Source organism: Delphinus delphis, chromosome 13 (genome assembly GCF_949987515.2).
Source record: "Delphinus delphis chromosome 13, mDelDel1.2, whole genome shotgun sequence".
NCBI lineage: Eukaryota > Metazoa > Chordata > Mammalia > Artiodactyla > Delphinidae > Delphinus > Delphinus delphis.
Genome location: NC_082695.1, coordinates 88,275,898 through 88,302,877, shown reverse-complemented (window position 1 = coordinate 88,302,877; position 26,980 = coordinate 88,275,898). Strand labels below are relative to the sequence as shown.

Sequence of the window (26,980 nt, the reverse complement as noted above, 5' to 3'; positions counted from 1 at the left end):
ATTTCTCCTACAGTGATGGGAATAAATACCTACTAATTTAATACGAATTGCTTTCCAACGTGTGGCAACTCAAGGCAGGAAAGGTACACTGTAAAGTGCAGGGCAAGTACCACAATTACAGTAAGACAAAGTGAACAGAACTGGCTTGTCAAGAAAGAGGGACAAACGGCCCCCCACCACTGCCCCCATGAGCTAACAGGTGCCTTTGCGTAGCTGGGGAAGACAACTGGCTTTTCTCAATATACACGGGTAAGAGAGCATGATGACCGTTAACTGAAAGTCTCTCTACTTTCATAGGGCAGTGGGGGTGTGTGTGAGTGTTAACGCCAGGGATGCCGTTCTGCATAGTCACAGGTCAACACACCTCAGCATCACAGCCCGAGGAAGCTGAGTTCCTCGTGGCCACACAGCAGGGAGGGACGGAATGACCTAAAATCGAGGCTTCATTTAAAGACGCCTCTTTTCATAACATGCCAAGTGATACAAAATGCTTTTATAAAACTGTTTCTGTTGTCTCTACCATGGGTTTCAACTTATTCTATCAGTTCAAGCAAACTGAGTTATCTGGGAGATTGAATGGTGGAAAAGAGTAAAATCAAGTCATAATCTTGAAGTATCGTTAATTTTTGTATGAAAATATTTCAGAAACCAACATACTAGTTTTTGACATTCTTTCTGTGGAGATTTTATGGGGCATAAAAGAAATGATATATTACAGGACTGAAATAAAAAGCTTCATGGGTCCAGGTTAATCAATCCAGACTCATCTTTAGATAGGTAGGTTTTATTGTGGAAATTTTATTTGTGGGGCTATAACACTGCAAAGTCAACAAAAATTGATCTGAAGTTTTATCAGAATCATTAATAATTTAATTGCAAATAGTCCTCTGCAGGGCCTAATTTGTGATTCTGATGATTCGAAATAAACTACATTTACATGTAAATTATATTCAAATCACTATTTCTGTAGGTGCAAGGGCTTCCTTCGGAACAGAGACACACAATGTCTGTTCAGCTGCCATCCATCAAGACCCAAGAAACTTTTATGTTTTGTTTGAATCAAATTTCATCATAACTCGTAGATACAGTAAACACACAAATTTCGATCATTTCTCTTAATTTTCTTTGATCTAATTGAGGAAGATCATTTAATCTGAAGATGGTAGTAGATTAAAAACACATTTCTACTTCGTATTTAAAGCTTGTTTCACAAAAGCAGCTTCTGGACCACATGTATTGTGTCTAACTAATAGACAAACGTCATTTTTTTCTCAATATATACTTTTATAAATTGAACAGAAAATGACTGCAGTATGTCTATTTTAAAATAGATATTTAGTCGTTAATAATTCTAATAGTACAACAGAAAAATACTCTTGAATTTAGACCTTGTTTTACTCTACCAAAAGCAGCTTTTTTTTTTTTTTTGCAGTACGCGGGCCTCTCACTGTTGTGGCCTCTCCTGTTGCGGAGCACAGGCTCCAGACGCGCAGGCTCAGCGGCCATGGCTCACGGGCCCAGCCGCTCCGCGGCATGTGGGATCTTCCCGGACCAGGGCACGAACCCATGTCCCCTGCCTCGGCAGGCGGACTCTCAACCACTGCGCCACCAGGGAAGCCCAAAAGCAGCTTTTTGATCACATTTAATATATGTAACTAATAGAAATCTATTTCTAACATGTTTTTATAAACTGAGTAAGAAACTTACTTCTCTTTTAAAATAGTATCTATTAATTAATAAATAACTGTGTATACATTCTCACAAAACCAGTAAGTTTCGATTCAAAACATTTAAAATTCAAAGTGATGTGGACGTGCACTTACCGGCCTGAAAACGTGTGTGTCCTGCGTTCGAGACACCAGGTGAGAACTCTTGGCGATGCACGTGGCCGTCTCCAGTTTATCTCCCGTCAGCATCCATATCTAAGAAACAGTTTCAGCTGGTGAACCCCAACGCTATCACGTGTTCATCTCTGAAGTGTCTGCCCTTGAAAAGATATCTGCACATCTGTGTTTTCAGCATCACTATTGACAACAGCCAAACATGAAGCAACGCATGAGTCCACGGATGGACGATGGAGAAGCCAAACGTGGTCCATCCATACAATGAATATTAAAAAAGGCAGGGGATCTGACACCTGCAACACTATGCTGAGAGAAACAAACCAGTCACAAAAGGACAAACACCACATGATTCCACCTGAATGAGGTCCCCAGAGCAGTCAGACTCTAGAGACAGGAAAGAGATGGAGGGTGCCCGGGCTGGGGGAGGGGGAGCTAGCGTTTCACGGGGACAGAGTCTCAGTCTTACAGCATAAAGAGTTCAGGCAGGCGGAGGGTGCTGCTTGTTACACGACAGTGTGAATGTACTTAGTGCCGCTGCACCGTGCACTCAAAAATGGTGAGGATGGTAAACTTTACATCATGCACATTTTACCACAATGAAAGCCTCTGCCAACTTGCTTAACTGAAACAGGTAAGAGCAAAGTGACGTTTAGACACAGCAGCAGGGCTGAGGCAGGTGAGCGACAGGGGATTAGGAGCCTCGCGGCTGGGGCTGAGGAGGACGCCTGAGTATGTCAGAAGGCCACGTCTACGCGGCCTTGCAGGCCAAGCAAACAGGCCCAAGGACCACAGGCCGAGGGCTTGCAGAGTTAGGGGGACCCTGACATCCTCGTTGTCACTTGTGTGAGTTTTTCGGTTGAAAACTGAGGTTCAAAATAGGTAAACGGGCAATAGTTAACCCGAAAGTTGTTTCGTATCAAATAAGTCATGTCAAATAACACCACTAAAAAATATATTTTTTTAAAATCTATCCCTTTTGTTTTACTTTTTATTTATTACTATTATTTTTTGGCCAGGCCGCATGGCTTGTGGGATCTCAGTTCCCAAACCAGGGATTGAACTCAGGCCACGGCAGTGAAAGCCCAGAACCCTAACCACTAGGCCACCAGGGAACTCCCGAACACCACTTTTACTTAAAAATATCAAACACATGCACATATTGTACGTGTAAACATCCCTAGACTGAAAAGAGAGCAAAACCAGGACACTTCACGCATAACAGGATGGTGTACATATCTTTTCTATAACAGCAGCAATTTCTTGCTACCATCTGACTTTTCAGATGTGTCATGTGTATCATACATAAATACGCATTTTGGGGAACTTACACTGTATACTGGTTCTCTGCTTAGGCACAATCTACCTGGGGCTCTTTGCAGTGTCTGAGGGTCTGTGTTTTTTACTTATGTTACACATTAATATTCACTTTACTGAGCCTGGATCTAAGACAACGACACATCACCGTGACAAAGTTGGGGACAATTAACCCCACAGAACAAGAAGTCCCGCTGCTGATAACTCAGGGACAAGTGTGGCCTGGCCGAGCGCCACGTCTCGGGCTCAGAGGACGGGCTGAAACCACATCCTTGAACTATAACGGGACAAAAGAGTCTGCTTCTCCTGACGGAGCATGAGAAGGGAAAGGGGCAGAAGCCCAGCAAGTCTTACTGACTTCAGAGCTTAGCAAGCAGCTAATACAAAGCACCCAAATCTTTACACAAGAAACGCGCAGGCCTCGGCTGTGCTGACAAGCCGGCAGCGACACCCAAGAGCGAGACTGACGGGGAGCTCGTGAGAAACCACAATGGAACGAGCAGGCTGTCTGCCTCTAGTCAACCATGTTGCTCCACGCAAGCTTCTGTCGCACAGGCTTAGATCGGGTCACCGTTCTGAGGCTGAACTGCTCTCTTCCACTGTGACTAGCACCTGCACAGCACACGCAGATGCCAGCGGCCGCCCCTGCCACGGCCCTGAACGGGTGGGGAGGCTCCGACATCTCCCCCGCCCAGAGGCCTGGACGGCAGGGGCCCCCTTGCCGTGCCCGTCACAGGGCCCTCATCAAAACGTGCTGAGCGTATTGTTATTTGAAGCCGGCCACGGCTTTGCCTTCTGACATTTTCCTCCAGTTCTCTCTCTCTGCTCCAGTTCGACACAAGTATTTCTTTTAAAAGCAAGCTGTACTTTTTTCATTCTCAGTCCTCGAGGCAGCACTGAAATGCATTTTCTCAGCCATCTGTAACTGAACTTCAGCTTTCGTGAGAGCACAGGTAAGTAAGGCAAGAAAGCAGTTTCCTGAAAACTGAAACTTACACCACAACGTGCTAATCTCCCCTGGACCCGAAGAGGACAAACCGTTAGAAAAAGCCAGCAGGTCAGTAGGTCAGGCAGGGAGCATCATGCGGTCTACGGGGATATCCCCACGCGGATAAAAGGCTGCCGTGGGGAGCAGCTCGGGCTGGGACAGGCCTCAGGCTGCCGTGAGGACGCCCGCGGCCGGGAAGGCAGCCAGGAGGAGACGGCCGCCGGGAAGGGGTCAGCAGAACCGCTGCGTCTGGGTGACGGGCGGGGCGGGCCGGGGCTCCGCGGGACGCGTAGAGACCTCCGCTCACCAAGGCCCTCACCCCCTCCACCTCGGCGGGTTTCCCGGGACCACCTCCAGGGGACGCCCGCTCCCTCGCGGTACCTTGAGGCCCGCGTTGCGCAGCATCTCCAGGGTGGGCCGCACGTCCGTCTGCAGCTGGTCCTCCACCCCCGTCAGGCACAGCAGTTCCATCTCCCGCTCCAGGCTCTCCACCACGGCGGCCACCTTGAGCGTCCTGTCGTGGATGCTCAGCTTGGCCTGGTTGTAGCGGTTCTGAGGACAGGCGGGCGGTGCTGTGACTCGCGCAGGGCTGGCCGAGGCGGGGACACCCGCGGCACCGCCCCCGTGCGCACCGTCTCCCCGAGGCCACGGCCGCTCACCTCGAAGTCCTGGTACTGCTCGTCCGTCAGCGCCCTCTTGGCCACCACGAGGGTGCGCAGGCCTTCGCGGGCCATGTTGCCGCACTGGAAGAGAGAGGCAGGTCACACGCGGCCCGGCCGGCCCGCAGCCTCGGCCACCGCTCCTTGCAGCCACGGCCACGTCCTCCGCTAGCTCATCCCGCCCTGCTCCCCAGTCCTAGCTCCGTCTCGTTTCTAACAAACACACATCTGGGGGCAAAGAGGGGAGCCTGCGCGGAGAGGAAGGGGCTGCCCCCCAGGCACCGCCGCCTCGGCTCGCGGGCATCACGTCCACACAGAGGATGGGCTCGCACTGCAGGCTTTACAAAATCGCCCTTTCCGCTGCATGACGGACAGCGTAGGTGTATTTGTATTAGTATTTGGGGAACACACGTTGATAACCAAGAATCCAGCTTGGGAGCTTCTGTGACACAGAACAGCCCCCTGTAAACTCAGGCTCTGAGTACCTGCTGGCTTTGGATAAAGTGAAAGGCTTTCCCCACGACAAGAGTATTAACAACAAAGACTGCGGTGGGAGGGTGTGGAAAGATTTATCGATGGGAGAAACTACAATGTTGGAAATAAATGCACAAAGGATTTTTAATAAAGTTATCTGAAAAACAGTCTGACATTATCTGTCTGTTGCAAGACATTTATCGATTTGACCTCATAAAGCTAAATAAATTAAACAAGGATTTTATAATTAATTGCACATCATTATGACCCAAAGTAATTTTTATGGCATTTTACTAGGTCTTCAGGGAGTTTAATTTATTCATGTCCCTGATTAAATCCAGTGCCTGAAGGAGCTATTGATTCATATTGCCAATACCGTCGTGGACGTGGGCTGTGGCCCCTGGACTGACAGACTCCTGGCCTGAAGGGGGGTGGACACGCTTGAGCCCCACCGACAACATGCGCACAGAAGGGGGTCACACTCATGCATTCAGCGGTTTAGTTTTGCTCTGAAATCTAAGTTTTTACAAATACATAAATGCAAACAACAAGTCATCTCATGAAGCTAAATACAAATCGTATTTGTTCAGGGAGAATTTGAGGAAAATATAGGATTGGTTATATTTGGATCTTATCTCCACATTTAAAGTGAATCCTATGTACGTATTAGAATTAAATTCTAACTAAAATATCCTGGTAAATAATTTAGGTTACAAAATAACTATCATGTTAAAGTATAACTCTAGTTACATGCACAACACTATTCAGAATATTCTAGTGAATGATTAGGGATGCTTTCTGTTTTTCCACCAAAATAAACAAAATATTCTTCATAAGGACCCACTTGCACACATCTACACGTATTCACACAGAAACCAAAAACAGTAGTTGTTCACCCAGAAAGTACAGTATTTATAATTTACAGTACTCCTATCCTCTCTGCTTTATGAACCGACAGCGTCTGGTGTGAAACCTGGCATCTTGATCCACTCCAGTGACACCAGCAAGTACCTCCAAGTCGGAGGGAGGATGCCGTGCTTCTGTCACCACCCTGAGTCTCACACAAGCGCCTGCACAGCGTGAGGCCGCTCATACCTCCTCCCCCAGCCAGTCATTAAAGCCCCTGCACAGCGTGAGCCCGCTCATACCTCCTCCCCCAGCCAGTCATTATACTGCACGATGGCGGACATGGCAACGTCGGCACCTTTCATGTAGAACGTGATCTCCGCTGTGGACTCGTCCTGGAACGAGACGGGAGCGAACACAGACACGCTGAGGCCACGCTGTGGCTACTGGGGGCTGCTCTAACGGGAACGCACCAGGAGGGCAATTCTCTGTGAACCCACTCCCCTGGGTGAGTTACTCAGACACCGTCTAGGCAGGGCTGTGTCCTCCCTAGATGCTCAGGCCACCAGGAACCGAGAGCATAATTGTGGCTCTCAAGATGCTGCGCTGAGGGTTTTGAAATAAAATCTGTAGATGAATATACGCCTTGGACTGCAAGGTAAATTCTCTCAAATTTCCAGAGCTTGAGTGAATAAGCTTCTTAGTTTAGCCAACTTCCAAGATGTATTTGTGGTATTCGCTACAAAAAATGTAATAGGGGTATATTTTAGCAACGTTATGGTCATAAATCATCTTCAGGTGAACTCTGGCTGCGACTGCTGTGGGAAACAAAGCAGCGCGAGCCGATTTCAAACATTCGTGAGCATCTACTTATCCTGCCTCAGCCGTCTTAGGAAAGTTGTTTTAAATCATGACTATTAGAGCCACACCAGCTTCTCAGCATAAATGATCAGTTTGGATTTTATTATTACAAAACACTGCGACGAGCATAAAGCCCTGGAGTGAGCCTTAAGAGACCGCTGCAGTGTCCTCACAGTGACCAGAGCAGGCACCCAGCTCGGGGACAGAGGCCAGCGTACCCTGACGATGACCCCCATCCGCTTGCTCTCCGACGTGAAGGGGAAGGTCTGCAGGATGCAGTAGGTCAGGATCTGGCCGCTGGGGGTCCTCAGCTGCATGGACGTGAGGTCTCTGTTGACCAGAGTGAGGCCGACGCTCTCCGTCCACTGCACCAGGGCCACCTGCGGGAGACCAGCGAGACGTGAGGGCACTCGCTCCCCGGGAAGGGGTCATCAGGCCAGCGGTCAGTGAGCTCACCGAGATGCCACCAAGAGATGAAACTGACCACATCCAGGCCCTGCTGTTTCTGAGGCCGCGTCTAGTATTCGTTACAGGGAAGCGATACGCAGCGAGACTGAGGGCCTTGGTCTTACCGTCTAAGATAAAGGCCGTTGGTGAGCACACTTGTGCTGCGATTTGTGTTACCAGCTGCCTACAGCTAGGGTTTAAAATCTATGCGGAGCGCCCGCCGGGCTGGACGGCTCGGAGAGCAGGTGGGGCTGGGCTCGAGGACGCCCGCGACAGTGATGCCCTGAATCCCTCATGTGTCTCCATCACGGACCAACTGGCGACTGGGGGCTCCACAGCCAGCACGTCTGCGGAGAGGGCAGGCCCGGGCGCCAGGCCCAACTCCGACAGTTGGAAGCCCCGTGACCTGGTCCTTTGCGTACTGAGGCTCACCGCCTGTTCTGTGGAAGATGTGTTTGCAAACTGTTCTAAAGGGGGAACGATCAGAGGAGGCGCCCTGGCATGTGGCAAGGACTCAAAAATAGAAAGTATTCTTACTTACAATCCTTTATGATTTAAACGTAAAAATCTTAAGTGGAAAAATAATTTTTAAAGTTCACCACTTATGCATAGTAATTTTTATGACAATAAGCGTTTTCAGAAAAAAATTGTCTCTAAAAGCAACTTCACTGCAAGAAATTCATGACGTGCTGCCCCCGCCGTGCAGGTGAGGGCCCCGCGGCCGCAGGCAGTGGCTCCTTCCCCCTGGGGGCTCTGGGCCTCTCCTGACCCTGGCGCCTCGCCCTCACCTGCAGTTCCTTTCACCACCTGTGCTTTTAGCGTTTGACCTGGGGTTCTGAGAAATCATATCATTCAAGAGCATTTTAAATTCTGTCTAGTGTGCAAATGTTACTGTTCTCTCCTAGTCATTCCTGAAAACTCCCGTCTGACGAGATCCTCAGCAGCTCTGGTGCCGAGGTGAGACCGCTCAGTTCGGAATCCTCGAGCTGCCGTGTACCAGCTCCGTGAATCTGGGTGACAGGCTGCACCCCTAAGCCCCGGTCTCCTCGTCGATAAGACGGTGACGACCTCCCAGGGTTACGCTGAGGTCTGACCCACCCGTGGGGCGTTTGGCACATTGATGATCAATGTCAGGGTTTCACCCTCCGCCCTTTCTCACGTAAGCCATTTAGGCGGAGCGGGAATCACTTTACGAATGAGGTTTTCCAAGTAATTTTCCACAAATATAACTGGAGGAAAGTCCCGACAAGCTTGTCAAGTGTCTGACATTGTGGGGTGGGCCGCATGGTACGGGTGGACAGGGCGTCCGAAGACAGCGAGGCAGAAAAAGCCGGCGCGAGACACTTTCTGGGGCTGCAGGGGCGCCCCGTGGGGCAGGGATGCCCTGGGGCACAGCCGAGGGCGACACTTTAAGTCGCCTGTGCCGGTCCTTTGGTGCCTGGCTCCCCACACACTCCCACATGGCTTCCCTGAAAGGGGTCCAGAACAGATGGTACCCAGCCTCTCCCAGAAAGGGTGACTTCAGTTCCCAAACATTTTCTAGGATTTTGCAAAGGACCTAAACAGACAAGCGGGACGACTGTTTCAGAAGAGTAAAGGCATACTTTTTTATACGGTTTTAAATTACAATTTCGTCTTATTTTATACGTAGTCAATGCATCAGAATTCATCTTATAAAAACTTCTGGTATTTTAAAAAGTGTACATGGTAGAGTCGGCCTGTGATAAACAGGTTACAGCAGCTTCGGAGAAGCAGGAGTTGGAGTGAGGGTCATGCTGAGGGGGGTCCCGGGACCCCGGACTTGCAGCTGGCATCTCGAGGGAGCCCTGCGCCAACCAGGCCCAGGATGCGCGTCCAGCAACCGCCAGCGAGCCCAGCCCCCAAGCCCAGGTGGGCCGGGCCAGCTCGGGAGTGAGAGCCCACCCTGGACAGAGAAGGCGGAGCCGAAGGAAGGACGTCCTCCCCGCAGCTGGGCAGCCCGAGGGGCGGCACTCACGCACGGGAGCTTCCAGTAGAGGAGAGGACAGACCGACACAGCACCAGACGGCCCGACAGCCCAGCGGCCGAGGCCGCAGCAAGGCCACCCGCGGTGGACGCTCCCGCCCTGCTGCCCAAGGGGACACTGGCTGAGGCCACCATACCGCCCGGCACAGCCAGTCCACGAGGCTGCAACCAGGGTCTCCACGAGACACGTGAGCGCAGCGGGCTCTGAAGGCCGGGCCCCGCCGGACTCCTGACCCCCGTGCCAGTGTCCACTGAAACGGCTTCTTCCCAGCCCCAGTCCTGCTTTGCTGGCAGCAGTGGAGACGCCTGTCAATACTCCTGACACCGGAGTCCAGCTGCTGGCTTACAGGGCGGATGACATCAGCTTTCTAGGGGCCCTGTCAGCTCTGGGGTCCCACGAACGCATTAAATGTGACACAGTGAGTCACCGTGGAGCTCGAATTAGAAGCCGCATGCCCTGGCTTTCCAGCGCATTACTAGGATACTGAAGCAGGCCGGGATCCTAACATGACGCCACGAGGATACAGTACTATAATTTAGAGCATCAGTGATATACTCCAAATTATAGCTCTAAAAGAAGACACCTGGACGTCAGCACGTCGAGTGGGGGCAAGTCAACAGCTCTGCAACCCCAGTGCAAATGTAAAACGAACGTGAAACTCCATAGACTATTTCTATACGACTTCTCTGTGTCTGCAGATGACCCAAGACCCCAAGTTTCGTTTTCGGTTTACACAGTGAAAGGTTACTATTACATTCTGACCTGTAAATTGTATCTCCCTGCGAACACCCTCTCATCTCACTGGGTCCCACTGCAGTCAGGACCTGAGTTTCTCTATTTGGTGACTCACACCTGGTTACTGTTTAGTTTATGCTTGGTTTCATAACCCACTGGGGGTAGCGACGTATCAGAGGAGTCTGCTGGGCTTCTGCTGCCTGGTCCAGCATCTGTACAGCTGTTCCTAGTCAGTAAGCATGTCGAGGTCTCGCTATATAATGCCGACCAGGAGAAGAGCGTTCACACACTCAACGCGACGGGCGCTTCCGTTAGTCTTCTAATGTCAGTGCTTAGCGCTGGGCAGGATTCTCTCTGGTGATGTAAAATGTAACATTTCTGAACAGACTTACAAGCCAGCAGCCACGAAGGGGGGACACGAACGTGCAGAACTGGCCGCCATACGCTCGGCACCTCAGTGGAGGCCGCCACGACGCCCACGGCGACCGGAGGGTCCCCCTGCAGCTTCGAGCTTTGCCACCTGGCCCTGGAGTGCAGCGGGGCTGGGGGAAAGCGGGTCAGCATTCGGACCGTTCCCTCTGTATGTCTGAAATAAACTAGAGGTGTTCTTTTCAGAAGGCTCTGAGGGCTCACTTACATCCGGTGATACTGAACGTCGAAATCAGAGGAAGGAAAATTTCTAAGGAATGGGCAGTTTGACTCTATTTTCTTCCTGAGGACGTTTAAGCGATTAGACCAAACACACGTCTTGAAAGCATGATGCCTCCCCTACAGCAAAATGAACAGCACGGCTGCCGAGGGTGGAGACTCGCCAGGCGGTCGGAGCACAGTGGGGAGTGGAGGCTGTGCCGGCCAAGGCCTCCCCTGGAGCCCCGTGCAGACCCGCTGGGCACAGTCCACTCGGTGTCCCCCGTGACGGAGCTGAACGTCCAGTGACGGAGCTGGACAACAGCGTGGCGAGCCTGCGAATGGCCTCGGGTCGCCCCCGCCGGCCGCCTGGGCCTCTGCGGCCACACGCCACCAGCCGTCCTCCAGCCTCGCCGGGGCTGCCTGCCGGCTCCCCGTCACCTTCCCCCAAACCCCCCGCTCTCTCCGCTGTGGCTCCCCCTCCCGCCACGCTGCCATGTCCCCCACCCGGGCCTCCAGCAGCCCCGAGACCCCCGATGCCTGCTGTGCTCACTGCTCTACCCTCAGGAACCAGCGCAAGACATTCCTTCAATCAGCGAGAACTAACAATCGCTGATTTAAGGTGATTTAACAGTGGCAAGTTCAACGGGACACTGAAGACAGGCGTGAAAACACAGCCGGAGCAGTTTTTGGGTGCTGGCTTGTGTGAGGCAGTCTCCTAGGACCCGGGAAGAGATGGGGATGAAGCGCTAGTCCAGTGTGATCTGGGCTTCGAGCATAAGAAAACTGATTCTCGCCCTGGGATTACTAGTTCACCTCTAACCATTTCTTAGCGTGCAAAGTGCCCGTCACCCGAACGAAGCTCCAAGGCTCGCTGTTCCGTGGCTTTACACGGTCACATCCACGGCTGTTTTGGGTGATGCAGTTGTTCAAATCTTTGGCTTCTGTTTAAACAGAGTGCTCGTTTTCTCACGATTGAGTTTTGGGAGTTCTTCATCTATGTTGGTCACTAGTCATTTATCAGATATGTATTTTGCAAACATATCCTACAAACCTGTGGCTTGCCTTCATTTTCTTAACAATGTCTGTCGAAGAACGTAGGATTTTTACCTTTAAGTCTAGTTTATCAATTCTTTTCTTATACAATTTGTACTGTTTGTGACCTACAAAATCGTTGCCTAACTAACTCAAGGCTACAAAGGTTTTCTTCTAGAAATTTTATACTTTTGGTTTTTCATTTAGGTCTATGACCAATTTGAGTTAATTTTTATAAGAGTGAGAGAGATTAGTTTAGGCTCTTTCTGCATATGGCTGTTCAAATGTTCTGGGTCCCCTAGAGAAATGGAAATAAAAACAAAAATAAACAAATGGGACCTAATGAAACTTAAAAGCTTTTGCACAGCAAAGGAAACCATAAACAAGACGAAAAGACAACCGTCAGAATGAGAGAAAATATTTGCAAATGAAGCAACTGACAAAGGACTAATCTCCAAAATTTACAAGCAGCTCATGAAGCTCAACATCAAGAAAACAAACAACCCAATCCAAAAATGGGCCGAAGACCTGAACAGACATTTCTCCAAAGAAGACATACAGACTCTGCCAACAAACACAGGAAAGGATTCTCAACATCACTAATCATTAGAGAAATGCAAATCAAAACTACAATGAGGTATCATCTCACACCGGTCAGAATGGCCATCATCAAAAAATCTACCAACAGTAAATGCTGGAGAGGGTGTGGAGAAAAGGGAACCCTCCTGCACTCCTGGTGGGAATGTAAATTGATACAGCCACTGTGGAGAACAGTATGGGGGTTCCTTAAAAAACTAAAAAGAGAACTACCATACGACCCAGCAATCCCACTACTGGGCATATACCCTGAGAAAACCATAATTCAAAAAGAGTCACAATGCTCATTGCAGCTCTATTTACAATAGCCAGGACATGGAAGCAACCTAGGTGTCCATGGACAGACGAATGGGAAAAGATGTGGCACATATATACAATGGAATATTACTCAGCCATACAAAGAAACAAAACTGAGTTATTTGTAGTGAGGTGGATGGACCTAGAGTCTGTCATACAGAGCGAAGTAAGTCAGAAAGAGAAGAACAAATACCATATGCTAACACATATATATGGAATCTAAAAAGAAAAAAAATGGTCATGAAAAACCTAGGGGCAAGACAGGAATAAAGACGCAGACCTACTAGGGAATGGACTTGAGGATACGGGGAGGGGGAAGGGTAAGCTGTGACAAAGTGAGAGAGTGGCAGGGACATATGTACACTACCAAATGTAAGGTAGATAGCTAGTGGGAAGCAGCTGCATAGCACAGGGAGATCAGCTCCGTGCTTTGTGACCGCCTGGAGGGGTGGGATAGGGAGGGTGGGAGGGAGGGAGATGCAAGAGGGAGGGGATATGGGAACATATGTATATGTATAACTGATTCACTTTGTTATAAAGCAGAAACTAACACACCATTGTAAAGCAACTATACTCCAATAAAGATGTTTAAAAAATATGTTCTGGGTCCCATTTATTTAAATAATCATCCTTTCTGCATTGGATTTCCTTGGCATCTGTATAAAAAATCAACTGACATCTTGGTAACAAACTGACATCTTGGTAACAGAAAGTCTTCCAATCCACGTGCACAATATGGTTCTCATATATAGACTGTCCTTGAGTTTTCTTCATTGTCTTACACTTCCCAGCATACAAATCCTACACATACTTTGTTAGATATATCCTTAAGCATTTCATGGGTTTTTTTTTTTTGGTGCTTTATAAATGGTACATTTTTAAATGCCAGTTTCTAATTGCTCATTGCTAGTATATACAAGCATGAGTGATTTTTGTATATGGCTATCACAATGTGCAACTTTGGTAAACTCACTTATTAAATCTTAGTAGAGAGTTAAATTTTTGGTAGCGCCTTTGGGATTTTATATGGAGACAATCACATCATCTATTAAAACAAGAGACAGTTTTGTTTCTTCCTCTTTTCTGGTCTACCGAGGTTTTATGCTGTTCTTTAGATGCCATTTTGCTAATATACGTTTTTCCTGAACACGGTTATTTAATGAGGTTTTCAAAAATCATAGCATTTGGGCTGTGTTTTAATATACTCTCATAAAAATCTAAGCTCATCTATTATACACTCTTCATATGTGTAATTTTATGTGTGTATTCTTAGTCTGCATTCACTGTTTTGTATTATTGACTATTTTTGCCAACAGTTTTTCCATTTTATTTACTTTTCAAAGGATCAGCTTTTGAATTTACTGCTTATTCAATCAGTATAAGTATCATCTGCTCGTGTGGACATTTGTGTGCAAGAATCAGCTAAAGTTTATGACAAACCATGAGTGGATGACTTAAAAACAGAAGCGCGTCCCACCCTTAACAGCACTGCTTTTGATTTACTCTAATGTATGCAGTGTGCTGTGGATTTAAATTCACTTTATCGTGTCTGCTTATTGAAGCAGGACTCAATCAGTATATTCAATCAGTATATATCCAACTTTTACGTTTTCCTTTATCTTTTCTTTCTCTTACTTTCCTTTGGTCTTGCCTTTTTCTTCTAAACGTTTTAGTTGGACGCCAACCTCATTTGTTTCGTTTCTTTTTACCAGTGCACAGCCCCGGTTTGATTTGCAAGGCACTGCCTAACACATAAGCCGGTGGAGGTGGAGTTTCCATCTGCTGACGGCTCCCGGGAGGTGGCGTCTTAGCGGGAGACTCTCGGTGTTCGCATGGAGGCTGCTTCTGACCACTGGCTTCCCCTGACCACGGCCCCTCTTGGGATGTTATCCCCGTATTGGGTCAGATTGCCGCTACATGGGGTCCTTCTAACAGAACAAGAAAGCTGCTGGGGGCAGGTGGAATGTTTAGGTCTCTGACTCAGGATTCATCTCAGGAGCAGTTAACACACTGCTGCTTGCTTTCCCCACTGGTGTGGCCCTCCCAGTGGAAGGGGCAGAGGAGGTGCCACCTCTTCCTGTTTCCTTTGGATGCTTTCAGTGGTGGTACAGGCCATGTAAGAATGACTATTTCTCTAACTTAGCTCTAAGACATTTCTAACAATGCGATTATTGACAATAATACAAAGGTCAAAATAATCAAAATGTGAGTGTAAAAGTTACATATCTAAGTGGGAGCCTCCGCTAACTCTCATCCAGAGGCCACGTCAGCAGCACACTTGGGTAATCGCTGCCACAGGCAACTGGTTTATGCTTTCACACTTCTCCATGCTACGTAACTCGTGCAGGGCAAGATTTTATTATTAATTTTCTCTACAATTCCATTATTCAGAAATTTCTGTTCTATCATTCTTTTTTTAATCAAAGTTTCCTTTTTTCTCCCTTTTTACATTTATTTTATTTTTTTATTCAGTTTTTGCTGCGTTGGTCTCCGCCGCTGCGTGTGAGCCCTCTCCAGTTGTGGCGAGCAGGGGCTACTCTTCGTTGCGGTGCACGGGCCTCCCATTGCGGTGGCCTCTCTCCTTGCAGAGCACGGGCTCTAGGCACACAGGCCTTAGCAGCTGTGGCTTGTGGGCTCTAGAGCGCAGGCTCCATAGTTGTGGTGCCTGGGCTTAGTTGCTCCGCGGCATGTGGGATCTTCCCGGATGAGGGCTCAAACCTGTGTCCCCGGCATTGGCAGGCGGATTCTTAAGCACTGCGCCACCATGGAAGCCCTGTGCTATCATTCTTGAAAAGCTTGGGAGAAGTTTCCTTTACCATATTAGCAATTACACCCGCATAGCTGCCAGCTTTACTCCAGGGACACATTTATTATTATTATTATTTTTTGCGGTACGCAGGCCTCTCACTGTTGTGGCCTCTCCCATTGCGGAGCACAGACTCTGGACGCGCAGGCTCAGCGGCTATGGCTCACGGGCCCAGCCGCTCCGCGGCATGTGGGATCTTCCCGGACTGGGGCACGAACCCGTGTCCCCTGCATCGGCAGGCGGACTCTCAACCACTGCGCCACCAGGGAAGCCCCCAGGGACATATTTTTTACCGTGTACTTTATAAATCATAATTCGATCACTGACATGTCTTCATTTTCAATTGTGGTACTACCATCACGGTTCTAATTTAATAGAATTATGAACATAACGTGAACCTGATCGCCTGGAAAAGCTGCCAGTCAATACTCATGGCAGGCCGTGTGGTTCGTGTGCTGTCCCGCTCCTGAAGGTCACGGACGGGGGCTCACGTCGCAGACAGGGACCTGCTCCCCACAGACATGCTGACGCCACACCACAGCAAGTCCTGCTTCAATAAGCAGACACGATAAAGTGAATTTAAATCCACAGCACACTGCATACATTAGAGTAAATCAAAAGCAGTGCTGTTAAGGGTGGGACGCGCTTCTGTTTTTAAGTCATCCACTCATGGTTTGTCATAAACTTTAGCTGATTCTTGCACACAAATGTCCACACGAGCAGATGATACCTACACCTTGAAATAATACTTAATATAGAAATTACATATGTGAGGGACATGGCCACAGAGGAGAAAGGATGTTACCAACAGACAGCAAGTTTACAGGCTTAAGAGTCACTGAAAATCACGGCCAATCAATCTTTCTGAACCAACGCGGGCAGGGGTCTTGGGGTTGCGTCGCACTGGCCTAGCTCGCCCGAGGTGCTGCCCCCGAGCTGACTCGGTGGTGCCTGCTGGTGACGCTGGCTCCGTCTCAGCTTCCTGAAGCTGCACTGGACACACAGCTCACGAGGGCTGGATTTTAACTTTGTCCAGGAATTTCCAGGAACATTTAAAGTTTGCTAAGCTGGAGTCTGCTATGCTGAGGCTGCAAAGTGACAGGCAAGTGAAACTTTCTACGCTCTTGGAGAAAATGAAATATTGATCACTTATCAAAAGAAACAGCGACCGGGGCCTAAGTAGGCTGCAGGTTCTGAATCCGAAATCACCCCTCCCGCTCTGACGCTCCAGCACCCACTGCAGGTGACAGCTCCGAACACACACGTCACTGCAAAGTGCCCAGTGACCACGCCTCAGAAAGCCTTTACCAGCTTCAATTCCCCAGAATTCCAGTATCTGTATAATAAAATGCATTTGTGCACACGCGGGGTAAGGTAGGAGAGCCTCTCTGTTTTCAGGAAAGTGAAAATGAAGAATTGCTGCAAGATCAGAGACTCAAAAACCAGCACGTTCTACTCAATAAGTCACATTCTTTCTGAAAACTAAGATGAGATGACACAAGAGCCATAAGCAAACAGGGAAAATAAGAGAATAGTGTTGCTGCAGAGTGTGCAAAGCCAGTTAAGTCTCCTAAACGGAATAGGCTGCTTATTAACCGTACACGTTGGGATAGGTCAAGGCTGAGGGCAAACAGAGAACATCAACCGAGCCATTTCCCTGAAAAAAGCTCCAGGGTGCAATATTCTAAGCACTTTATTCAATAAAAAATGCTTTTAAAACAGTACTTTGGTGATTGGGAAACACCGCCATCATCCGTCAACCTAACGCAGCGAAGTTCAATAAGCGAAATAATGAACCGTTCAGATGATTTTCCTCGGGCTCTGGGGACCTGCAAACACTGCATCGACAGAGTGCTTTAAAAATTATGATGAAGTTGAGTCTTTTCATTTTTAGATGTAAAGCACGTGTTAGGGATTTCTTAAAGGCTATTTAATGCTTTGCACTTTTAATCATGGTCCAATTTCCAAAGTGGGAAGAAAGTTTGAAGTAAAAATTTAAACATAAGATTAGCAGTTTCTATCTAGTTCTGGGAATCTTGGAATCAGTGAAACCCTCTCTACTGTGAAGTCCTGCTTTAAGATTTCAAAAGTGTTGTAACATAAAAACCTAAAGATAAAAAAATCCCAGGTATTTTCAACAAAATTTTTATTTACTTTTGGGAGGTAATAAGGTAAATACGTAATACAGGATTTTTGAAACTTCCAATAAAATTTTCCTTGGGAAACATCTGTGGTCTAAGTTCCCCATGCTCAGGACGGGACAAGCACACGTTCCAGTATGTAATCACGTGGAACTTGAGAGAATCTCTAGAATGCTAGACTATGAAAAACAATGTGCTTAACCCTTCCTTTGTAAGAAAAAGCGGTGGTGCATGTCCTCTCGAAGAGCGTCACCGGGACCCGGTACCTGTCTCAAGGCCGACAGGGCGCGGCAGGATGACAGGTGCAGCTCCTGTGCATCCTAACCACCCACCCCATCAGCCGAGGCCGCCACATCTGCTGGGACCACTGAGCTGTGCACGTCCTCCTAGGTTCCCCGTCACCCAGTAAAAACATCTGGTACACACACACGATTCCAAAAGTCATGCTGAGCTGCGGCTGCAGAGAGATTCTCACACACCTATTGGTTAACATAATCTATAAAACAGAGCAGTGGTGATGATGAAGGGGACCTTGAGCTCCCGCCCACCGCGTAACTGACCTGGGACGTGGCGCCTGGAATATGCGCCCTGAAGACAGCGGGGTGCTTCCACACCCCCTGCTTTCCCCTCTGTACAGTGACTAAGCTACCCTGTGGAGCGACTCAGCAACTGACCACACCGCAGGCAGCCCCAGTTTCCACGGGCTCTCCTAACGCTTCCTGGGAAGAGAGGCATGGTGTCTCACAAAAAGGAAAAGCATCTAACTCCGAGACACCACCCGGCTAAATCACAGGGACAGCTCCTCCCGGACCAGCTGGGGATGCAGTGACGGGGATGCGGTACCGAGGCCCCGTGTCGATGAGGTTTATCTCAGGTCACCACCACACCTTCCGGCCCCGCTCCAATCGGATCAGCAGTGCCGTCCCACCACCTCCCAGGCCTGGGGTTCCGTCTGCCACGATGCACAGAGCCCAGGTCCCAGAAGACGGAATGAAAGCACAGACTCTGCACATGACAGAAGCACCGCGTGGCTGGGACACGTCACACAGCGTGGGCGAAAAGTCAGAGGGCACTGGGAGGGCAAAGCTGGCGAGGGCCACAGTCACTTGAGATCAGGCGCAGAGCTGCTGCGTTTCCTTCAGCTTTTTCATTCTTTCTGGTTGAATACCAAAATTCTGACTCATTATAAAAGCAGTTAAGTTTACTGTAACCGCTTCAAATAATAAACAGTGCTTGGAAAACAGAACGTCCCCGTCACCCCCGTCACAGGGGTGCACCCAGCCCACTAGCTGCTCGAGACCAAGACGAGTGTTGGCATCGGGCAGAACTGGACACAGGCCGGGGCAGAGGTCAGGCCTGTGGGCACCACGCGAGCGGCCAGACTTGAGGGCCTCATATCTGGAAATCACCATGAGGCCCAGGCCCACTTCGTAGAGCGGGAAGGTGTCAGGCACGGGGCAGGCACCACGGGCTCTGGAGCAGACGGCTGCCAGCAAGAGAGTGCCAGGGACAGTGGCACAGCTGCGCGCAGGAGCCCTGGAGAGTGAACTGGGGGAGGGAGGCCGGTCCTGCGGTGTGGCGCCAGGGGGCTGGGCCTGGAGAGATGTCCTCAAGGCAGGTGTCCTTGCCTCCTAACTCTGGGCACCAAGACTGGAGGCGTGACCCCGAGGTCACAGCAGTGGTGACAACCACAGAGAAAAGAGGAAACGCTGAGTTTCAGTGGAGATGAAGGACCAAGTGGGAATGTTCTCAGCTTTCCATGTTGAAAAAAAACCAAACTTTCATCTTTTTGGCTGTTTTTTCACCACCTATAAGCACTGACATGACTAACAACATGTTATAATTTCTAAATTGACAAAACAAAGGTGGTGCTGGGAAAACTGGACAGCTACATGCAAAAGAATGAAATTAGAACATTCTCTAACACCACATACAAAAAAGAAACTCAAACTGATTAAAGACCTAAATGTAAGACCAAAAACCATAAAACTCCTAGAAGAAAGCATAGGCAGAACTCTCTCTGACATAAATCGTAGCAGTATTTTTTTAGATGTCTCCTAAAGCAAAGGAATTGAGAGGAAAAATAAACAAATGGGACCTAATTAAGCTTAAAAGTTTTTGCACAGCAAAGGAAACCATCAGCAAAACGAAACAAGCTATTGAATGGGAGAAAATATTTGCAAGTGATATGACCGATAAGGAGTTAACATCCAAAACATATAAACAGCTCATACAACTCCACATCAAAAGACAAACAACCTGATTAAAAAATGGGCAGAAGACCTGAACAGACATTTCTCCAAAGGAGACATACAGATGGCCAACAGGCACATGAAAAGATGCTCAACATCGCTAATTATTAGAGAAATGCCAATCAAAACCACGATCAGACAACACCTCACAGCGGTCGGAATGGCTATCATCAAAAAGACAAGAAATAACAAACGTTGGCAAGGATGTGGAGAAAGGGGAACTCTTGTGCACTGTTGGCGGGAGTGTAAATTGGTGCAGCCACTGTGGAAAACAGTATGGAGGTTCCTCAGAAAACTAAGAATAGAACTACCATATGACCCAGCAATTTCACTCCTGGCTATATATCTGAAAAAAACGAAGACACCAATTCAAAAAGATACATACACCCCAATGTTTGTAGCAGCATTATTTACAATTGCCAAGATATGGAAGCAACCTAAGTGTCCATCAGCAGGATAAAGAATGGATAAAGAAGATGTGGTATATATATACAATGGGATACTATGCAGCCATAAAAAAAGAATAAAATTTTGCCACTTGCAGCAACGTGGATGGACTTGGAGGGTGTTATGCTAAGTGAGATAAGTCAGACTGAGAAAGACAAATACTGTATGATACCACTTACATGTGGGAAATCTAAAGAATACAACAAACTAGGAAATATAACAAAAAACAGACTCACAGATATAGAGAACAAACTAGTGGTTACCAGTGTGGGGAGGGATAGGGGATGGGACAAGATGGGGGAGGGGAGTAAGAGGTACAAAATATCATGTATAAAATAAGCTACAAGGATATATTGTACAACACGGGGAATACAGCCAATCTTTTTTAAAAAATAATCTTTTATTTATTTATCTATTTTTGGCTGCACTGGGTCTTCCTTGCTGCACGTGGGCTTTCTCTAGTTGCGGCGAGCAGGGGCTACTCTTCCTTGCAGTGCACGGGCTTCTCGTTGTGGTGGCTTCTCTTGTTGCAGAGCATGGGCTGTAGGCACGCGGGCTTCAGTAGTTGTGGTGCGTGGGCTCAGTAGTTGTGGCTCACGGGCTCTAGAGCACAGGCTCAGTAGTTGTGGCGCACGGGCTTAGAGGCTCTGAGGCATGTGGGATCTTCCCAGAGCAGGGCTCGAACCCGTGTCCCCTGCATTGGCAGGTGGATTCTTAACCACTGCGCCACTAGGGAAGAAACCCAGCCAATCTCTTACAATAACTATAAAAGGAGTATAACCTTTAAAACTTGTGAATCACTAACTATCCTGTACACCTGTAACTTACATGACATTGTACATCAGCTCTACTTCAATTAAAAAGGAAAAGGAAATACCTATGTGACTAAAGCTTCAAAAGTAAATTTGCTCTCGAACAAGAAAGCTGCGTTAGGAGCTGGTAATGCCCTGAGCCTGCTGGTGCACTCAGGGTTTATCATTAGGGAGCGAGAATGCCCTAGCTGGGCCCCTGCGCTCTGCACCGAGACTGTCAGGGGCGCTGCTGACAGCACTGGGCCTCACCTCATATCCTGAAAGCACGTCAAAAGGAAAGATTTACAAGACTCAGTGGTTCTCAGTTGTGGGTGCAACTTACTGGATTTTCAGAATGGAGAAACGTCAGTCCCACCAGGCCTGCTGGAAAATCAGCACTTCTAGAACTGAGGATGTGTATAGAGAACGGCAAGTATGAAAAAAACAAAACAAAGCTAGTAGTCCACGGGATGTGTAGACAGGGTTAAGAACCCGTGCCGGTGGTCCACCTGTAGCCCCCAGGGGTCTGCAGACGAGGCCGTGCGGGCACTTTTGGGAACGAGAGTACTGTCGTGGAAACCAGAGGAGGGACACCGCCGGCTGTTGCTGAGCAGGAAGGCTGCACAGCACAGAGGAGCCTGCCCGTGGGCAGCAGAGGGGCCCCTCCTGGACGCAGAGCCAGGGGTTGCGGGAGTGCTGTCAGGGAGGAAGGACCCTTCTCTTTGGAAATAAACTTGTTAATGGGATCGGCAGGGTCCTCTCTTGAAGACATTAGGTCAGAGTTCTTAAAACCTTTGATTGAAGGCATTTTTTGAGAGGTTACTTACTTATGTGATCCAGTTTTACAAGCTAGTTGAAGAAGTCTGATGACTTTACAGAATTATCAGAACCCTGAGTACAAAGGGTAGATGAGAAAACTATACATAAAGTACACTAAGGGGGCTTCCCTGGTGGTGCAGTGGTTGAGAGTCCGCCTGCCGATGCAGGGCACACGGGTTCGTGCCCCGGTCCGGGAAGATCCCACATGCCGCAGAGCGGCTGGGCCCGTGAGCCATGGCCGCTGAGCCTGCGCGTCCGGAGCCTGTGCTCCGCAACGGGAGAGGCCACAACAGTGAGAGGCCCGCGTATTGGGAAAAAAAAAAAAAAAAAAAAAAAAAAAAGTACACTAAGATTGTACAGGAAGTGGACAAATTAATTTAATAATAATTTTTATCAACCTAAAAATCAAAGAATGACTGATGTAAAGTCAGAAATGACTCATTTATCACACTTAAGATTTTACCATTTCTGTCTTCTGTAGATTTTTGAAATTATTTACATCCTAATTCTGTTTTGAAACACATACATCGTATCTAAATTCTGGCAAAAATAACTGGAAATTTAACGTGCAAATCTGAAGATTCACTTGGAGAGAAGAGGACACGGGAGGGTGCAGCCTGCAGACCTTACGGAGTCAGTAAGCTCCCTGAGTCCGCTCACGGCTTTCCTGGAACTGACTCGAGGCTGTTCTGGGACGTGTGGGCACAACAACGCAAGGCCTGGGTCAGGGCAGGGGTCCCACCAGGAGGGAGCTGGCCAGATTTCTGGCCTGTGGCGAACGCCCGCACTGAAAACCACCGTCAAGCCCCCTCCTCACCCCCCAAGAAACTCCTCAGGCCCGGAGCCTGATGAGCCCTCGGAGAGGCGCCGTCTGCACCCCGAGGACCCGTCGGGAATGGGCCGCTCGGCCCGACTGACCTCATCGGGGCTGGAGGCCTGGTAGGTGCGGTTGTCGTCGCTGAAATCCTGGTCGGCCTCGGCGAACTCGGTCTCCCCGGCCGCGCCGCGGGCCTCGTACACGGGGGTCACATTGTGACACAGGGCGACAGCCTTCACGGCCTCGTGGACCCGGCTGCTCACGCTTTTCCTGACCTTGGGCGCTGAGGACTGGGCTTTTCTTGGGGGTGTTGAACTGGCGTTGTTTCCACTGGTCTGAGACTGCGTCTGTCAAACACAGCACGCCAAAGAATTAGAGACAGCAGAGCCGATGCTGGGATGAGTAACACGCATGACTTTGATGGGCTGCTTAGCCTTAGCCAGGAGTAAGTAGACCAGCTCGAGACGATTACCTCTGCCATGCGCCCCACTGGGGTGACAAGTTACCCTTTTATCCTTGTACTACAAAGTGCTTTGACATTTCCCAGTCGTCGAGTAACCAAAATATTTGCTATAATACTCAAAATCTCACCATCTCCTTTGAGTAGATTCACTGTAACCATGGCATGAATTTGCTAAGTCCTTTCTAAAAGCAAAGTTAAAACCAGAATGGAATAGGATACTCACAAAATTTCTCTTTAAAAACTGCTGGGCACAAAATGGTATACAGCTGGGCTTCCCTGGTGGTACAGTGGTTAAGAACCTGCTTGCCAATGCAGGGGCACGGGTTCGAGCCCTGGTCTGGGAAGATCCCACATGCCACGGAGCAACTAAGCCCATGCGCCACAACCACTGAGCCTACGCTCTAGAGCCTGCGAGCCACAACTACTGAAGCCCGCGTGCCACAACTGCTAAGCCCACATGCCACAACTACTGAGCCCGCAAGCCACAACTACTGAACCTGTGCGCCTACAGCCCGTGCTCTGCAATAAGAGAAGCCACCACAATGAGAAGCCTGCGCACCGCAATGACGAGCAGCCCCCGCTCGCTGCAACTAGAGAAAGCCCGCGCACAGCAACGAAGACCCAACGCAGCCAAAAATAAATAAATAAAAACCAAAAAAACAAGCATTTATTAAAAAAAAAGTATAAAGCTAAAAGCAGGAAAACATGATTATGAACGTTCCCTTAATACTATGAACTCATCCAGCTTTGCAACAGTCTCTGAAGTTAGAGTGTCTGGTTTGTAGATAATAATCATCAGATACAACAATCACCGCTGTGGGAGGAAAAGCAACCCTCCCGTCATATTTCAAAACTGTTCCCTTGAAGCCACGACCCACTCCTCCGGATGTGCCTGACAGCTCTGGACAGACGTCTCCGCTGGCGTTCACCTGGTGGGGGAGGGCCTGGGAGGACCCCAACCCCAAGGCCCATCAGACACTTCAGACCTCAGGGGAGCTCCCGACAACCCTTAGAAAGCTAGGCCCCTGCTTCTGGGCAGCTGTGCAGAGCCCATCAAATCACAGTGCCGGCTAATGAGGGGCAGCTCCTCTGCTCAGCTGGTGCCCCTTCCAGCCCGCGCCTCTGACCCACGCCTGCGTCCTGCCTGCCCCGCCGCTAGCGCAGCCGAGCAATGCGGCGGCCTCTTCCTGCTGAATGTGCCGTGTTTACTGACGGCTGTATTGTTTCACTCCACACAAATTCCACTCACGACCATGTCCTCATCACCAAATGCTTCCAGTGGGTAAACATGATCGGGTTACACAAGATCTGTGTTACGTTACTGTGGACCTAGCAGACAATTATCATCTTAAACATGAGCCGTAAGGAATAAAATCAGTTTCGCGTGAAAGGACTGTCTGCCTAGCTAACCAACACACAGTTTTTGGTAAAAAGATTTTTAAATTCTTAGAGGGAGTTATATTCGCTGTATTTATATGACTCATCTTTTCTGCTTTTAATGTTTTTTCTAGTAAAATAACTTATTTGGAATTACTAAAATCATATTCATGGGTAATATAAATTCATATTTTTTAAAACAGATGTTACCTGGTACTATTTAATCTAGACATAGATTACAAGAAGGGAAGTCGTATTCCTTCCCCTTTAAAGTATTCTATTAATAAATATTCTAGGTTACAAAATACTCTGTATTAAAACGAATGACATCCAAATTAATAAAATGCTTGGTTTTAAGTGTTCATGCACGTATGTGTGCTTCCGGGCACGTATGACCACACATATAATAAATATATACTCATATAAGATTGTTTTCATTTGACAGCATCTCAAAAGTAAAGTACATGCCAGACTGGTGCACATCACAGAAAAAAGAGACGGTTTTCACAAAACTGAATATAAGGCTGACAGCATACAAGGAAGAAGTGCAGAGGGCAAGGGTAATTCAGTCCAGTCTTCGTGAAATCAAGTGGGAAACAAAGGCCTGCAAACAAGAACCTGCCGGCCTCGGCAGGTGAGGGCGCTGGTGCAGCCCAGGGAGCCTGCTGGCAGCAGGGAGACATCACAGCCCGTGAGTGCTCTGTGCGTGCCAACCCCACACACCTCGCTCAGCTCCTCAGGAGAGAAAAGGCCTCAGGAAGTGGTCCTGAATCGATGCCCTGGGATGGCTGGGTTTGATGACACCGAATCAGTGACTGCAAGTTATACAATGGGTAAGAAGAAACCCAGTGACTGAAACACAAGCCCTACTTGGGAAAGGGCCGTGGAAACCACACAGCCGAAAATAAACTGGAAGGTGGCTTATGTCCTCACCGCTCCATGGTCTTCGCCTGACCTGGGCACCCAGCGGACCTGACACATCTAACGTCGGGAGCCTGAAAGGTTGGGAGGATCCCAGCCCAGACGCCCTGGCAGAGAACGGATGCTGTAACCACCAGGCTGCGCCCTCACGTGAAAGAAACAATTCCTCTTCCTGTAGAAGCTCCGGTGAAAAAGACAAGATTGAGGTTTTGTCTTAAAAAAAACAAACAAAACAAACAACAAAAAAACCCCTGTCCTTATCTATGAGAGATACAGACTACATATTTACAGATGAACTAATGTGATATTATATTCAAGTTTCACCTCAAAATAACAATCTGAAGGACAATGGCTATGATGAAACAGGATCAGCTGCGCGCTGATAATCGTGGAAGTTGAAGGGCAGAAAAATTACGGTTCCTACTTTTGTTTACTGAAAAGGTTAAAAATATGTACCTTTAAAAAATATGAGAAAGCCTTATTTATTATGAGGAAAAACAGAGGGATTGTTAAGAAACATATCTGACGCAGGATTCCACTCGATACTCTTAAAAATACTATGTTTACTGAGTGATTTATATAAATAATCCACTAAGAAAATTTAATAAGTATAAACAATTTAAGGTCGTTAAGCCTACGGTTACACCATATAGAAATTTTAATTTAAAATTAGTCCAAAATCTGTTTCTTGATTTATAAACGAATGATGAGTAATGCCTCAGCATCATCAGAGAAGGTGCCACGCTGCAGGTCAAGCAGGTAACAGGCTCCGTGTCACTCAGCAGCACCGGGTACTTTTGCCAGAAGATCCCCTGCAGGACTGAACCGGCTCACCTGTGAGTAGGAATTCATGAGCTGGTTCTGGATCTCATCCATCGTGTCCGTCCCGTAAGACACGGTGCCCAGATGCAGCCGCTTAAATACCATCTCGTTCCGGGTGAGGGTTCCTAGGACAGAAGCAGCAAGGACACCGTCAACTCGGGTGGCCCATCAGTCAGATCGAGGCCGCACCCCACACGCCCCACGCCCAGGGCTGGATGCGCTCTGCACCTGTGAACACGCTGCTCGGCCACACAAAGTGTCCTCCAGCGTCACCTGCACTATGCTTTCATTTCACTAGTGAGGACCAGAGCTTTCTTCCTGGAACGTCAGGTTCCCCTTTCAGTAACTTTTAGTAACGGCAAGCGTTCTGGTTCTGTGGAGAAGGTCTGGACTCTGTCTTCCAGTTCTGAGTCACTCTCTTTGTAACTACACCCTAGAACGCTGCCTGAGAGACCAGTGCGTCGGTCCGTTTCAAATTAAGTCTATTTCGAAAAATTAAGTATTTTTCGTTGAACAGAAACAATGCATTTAGGCCTTGGCATCCACGTGTGTCGTACGGAGAGGAGGTGAGGAAGGAGAGGCGTTTTCTCTCCAG

At 48.4% G+C, this 26,980-nt stretch overlaps 1 protein-coding gene across 7 annotated transcripts in view; it reads right to left on the bottom strand.

The window, feature by feature from the left end:
* ATP9B (ATPase phospholipid transporting 9B (putative)) overlaps positions 1-26,980 on the bottom strand; it is a 217,807-nt gene that overhangs the window by 20,634 nt on the left and 170,193 nt on the right. For 6 of the 7 annotated variants that reach the window (XM_060029250.1, XM_060029251.1, XM_060029253.1 and 3 more), the window contains 7 exons: positions 26,398-26,510; positions 22,904-23,149; positions 7,205-7,366; positions 6,428-6,520; positions 4,806-4,889; positions 4,528-4,698; positions 1,824-1,922 (listed from right to left, as the gene is read on the bottom strand). In XM_060029250.1, coding sequence (XP_059885233.1) covers positions 1,824-1,922; positions 4,528-4,698; positions 4,806-4,889; positions 6,428-6,520; positions 7,205-7,366; positions 22,904-23,149; positions 26,398-26,510 — 968 coding nt within the window. The remainder of the gene's footprint in view (positions 1-1,823; positions 1,923-4,527; positions 4,699-4,805; positions 4,890-6,427; positions 6,521-7,204; positions 7,367-22,903; positions 23,150-26,397; positions 26,511-26,980) is intronic. The other variant, XM_060029254.1, reaches the window with a different exon arrangement.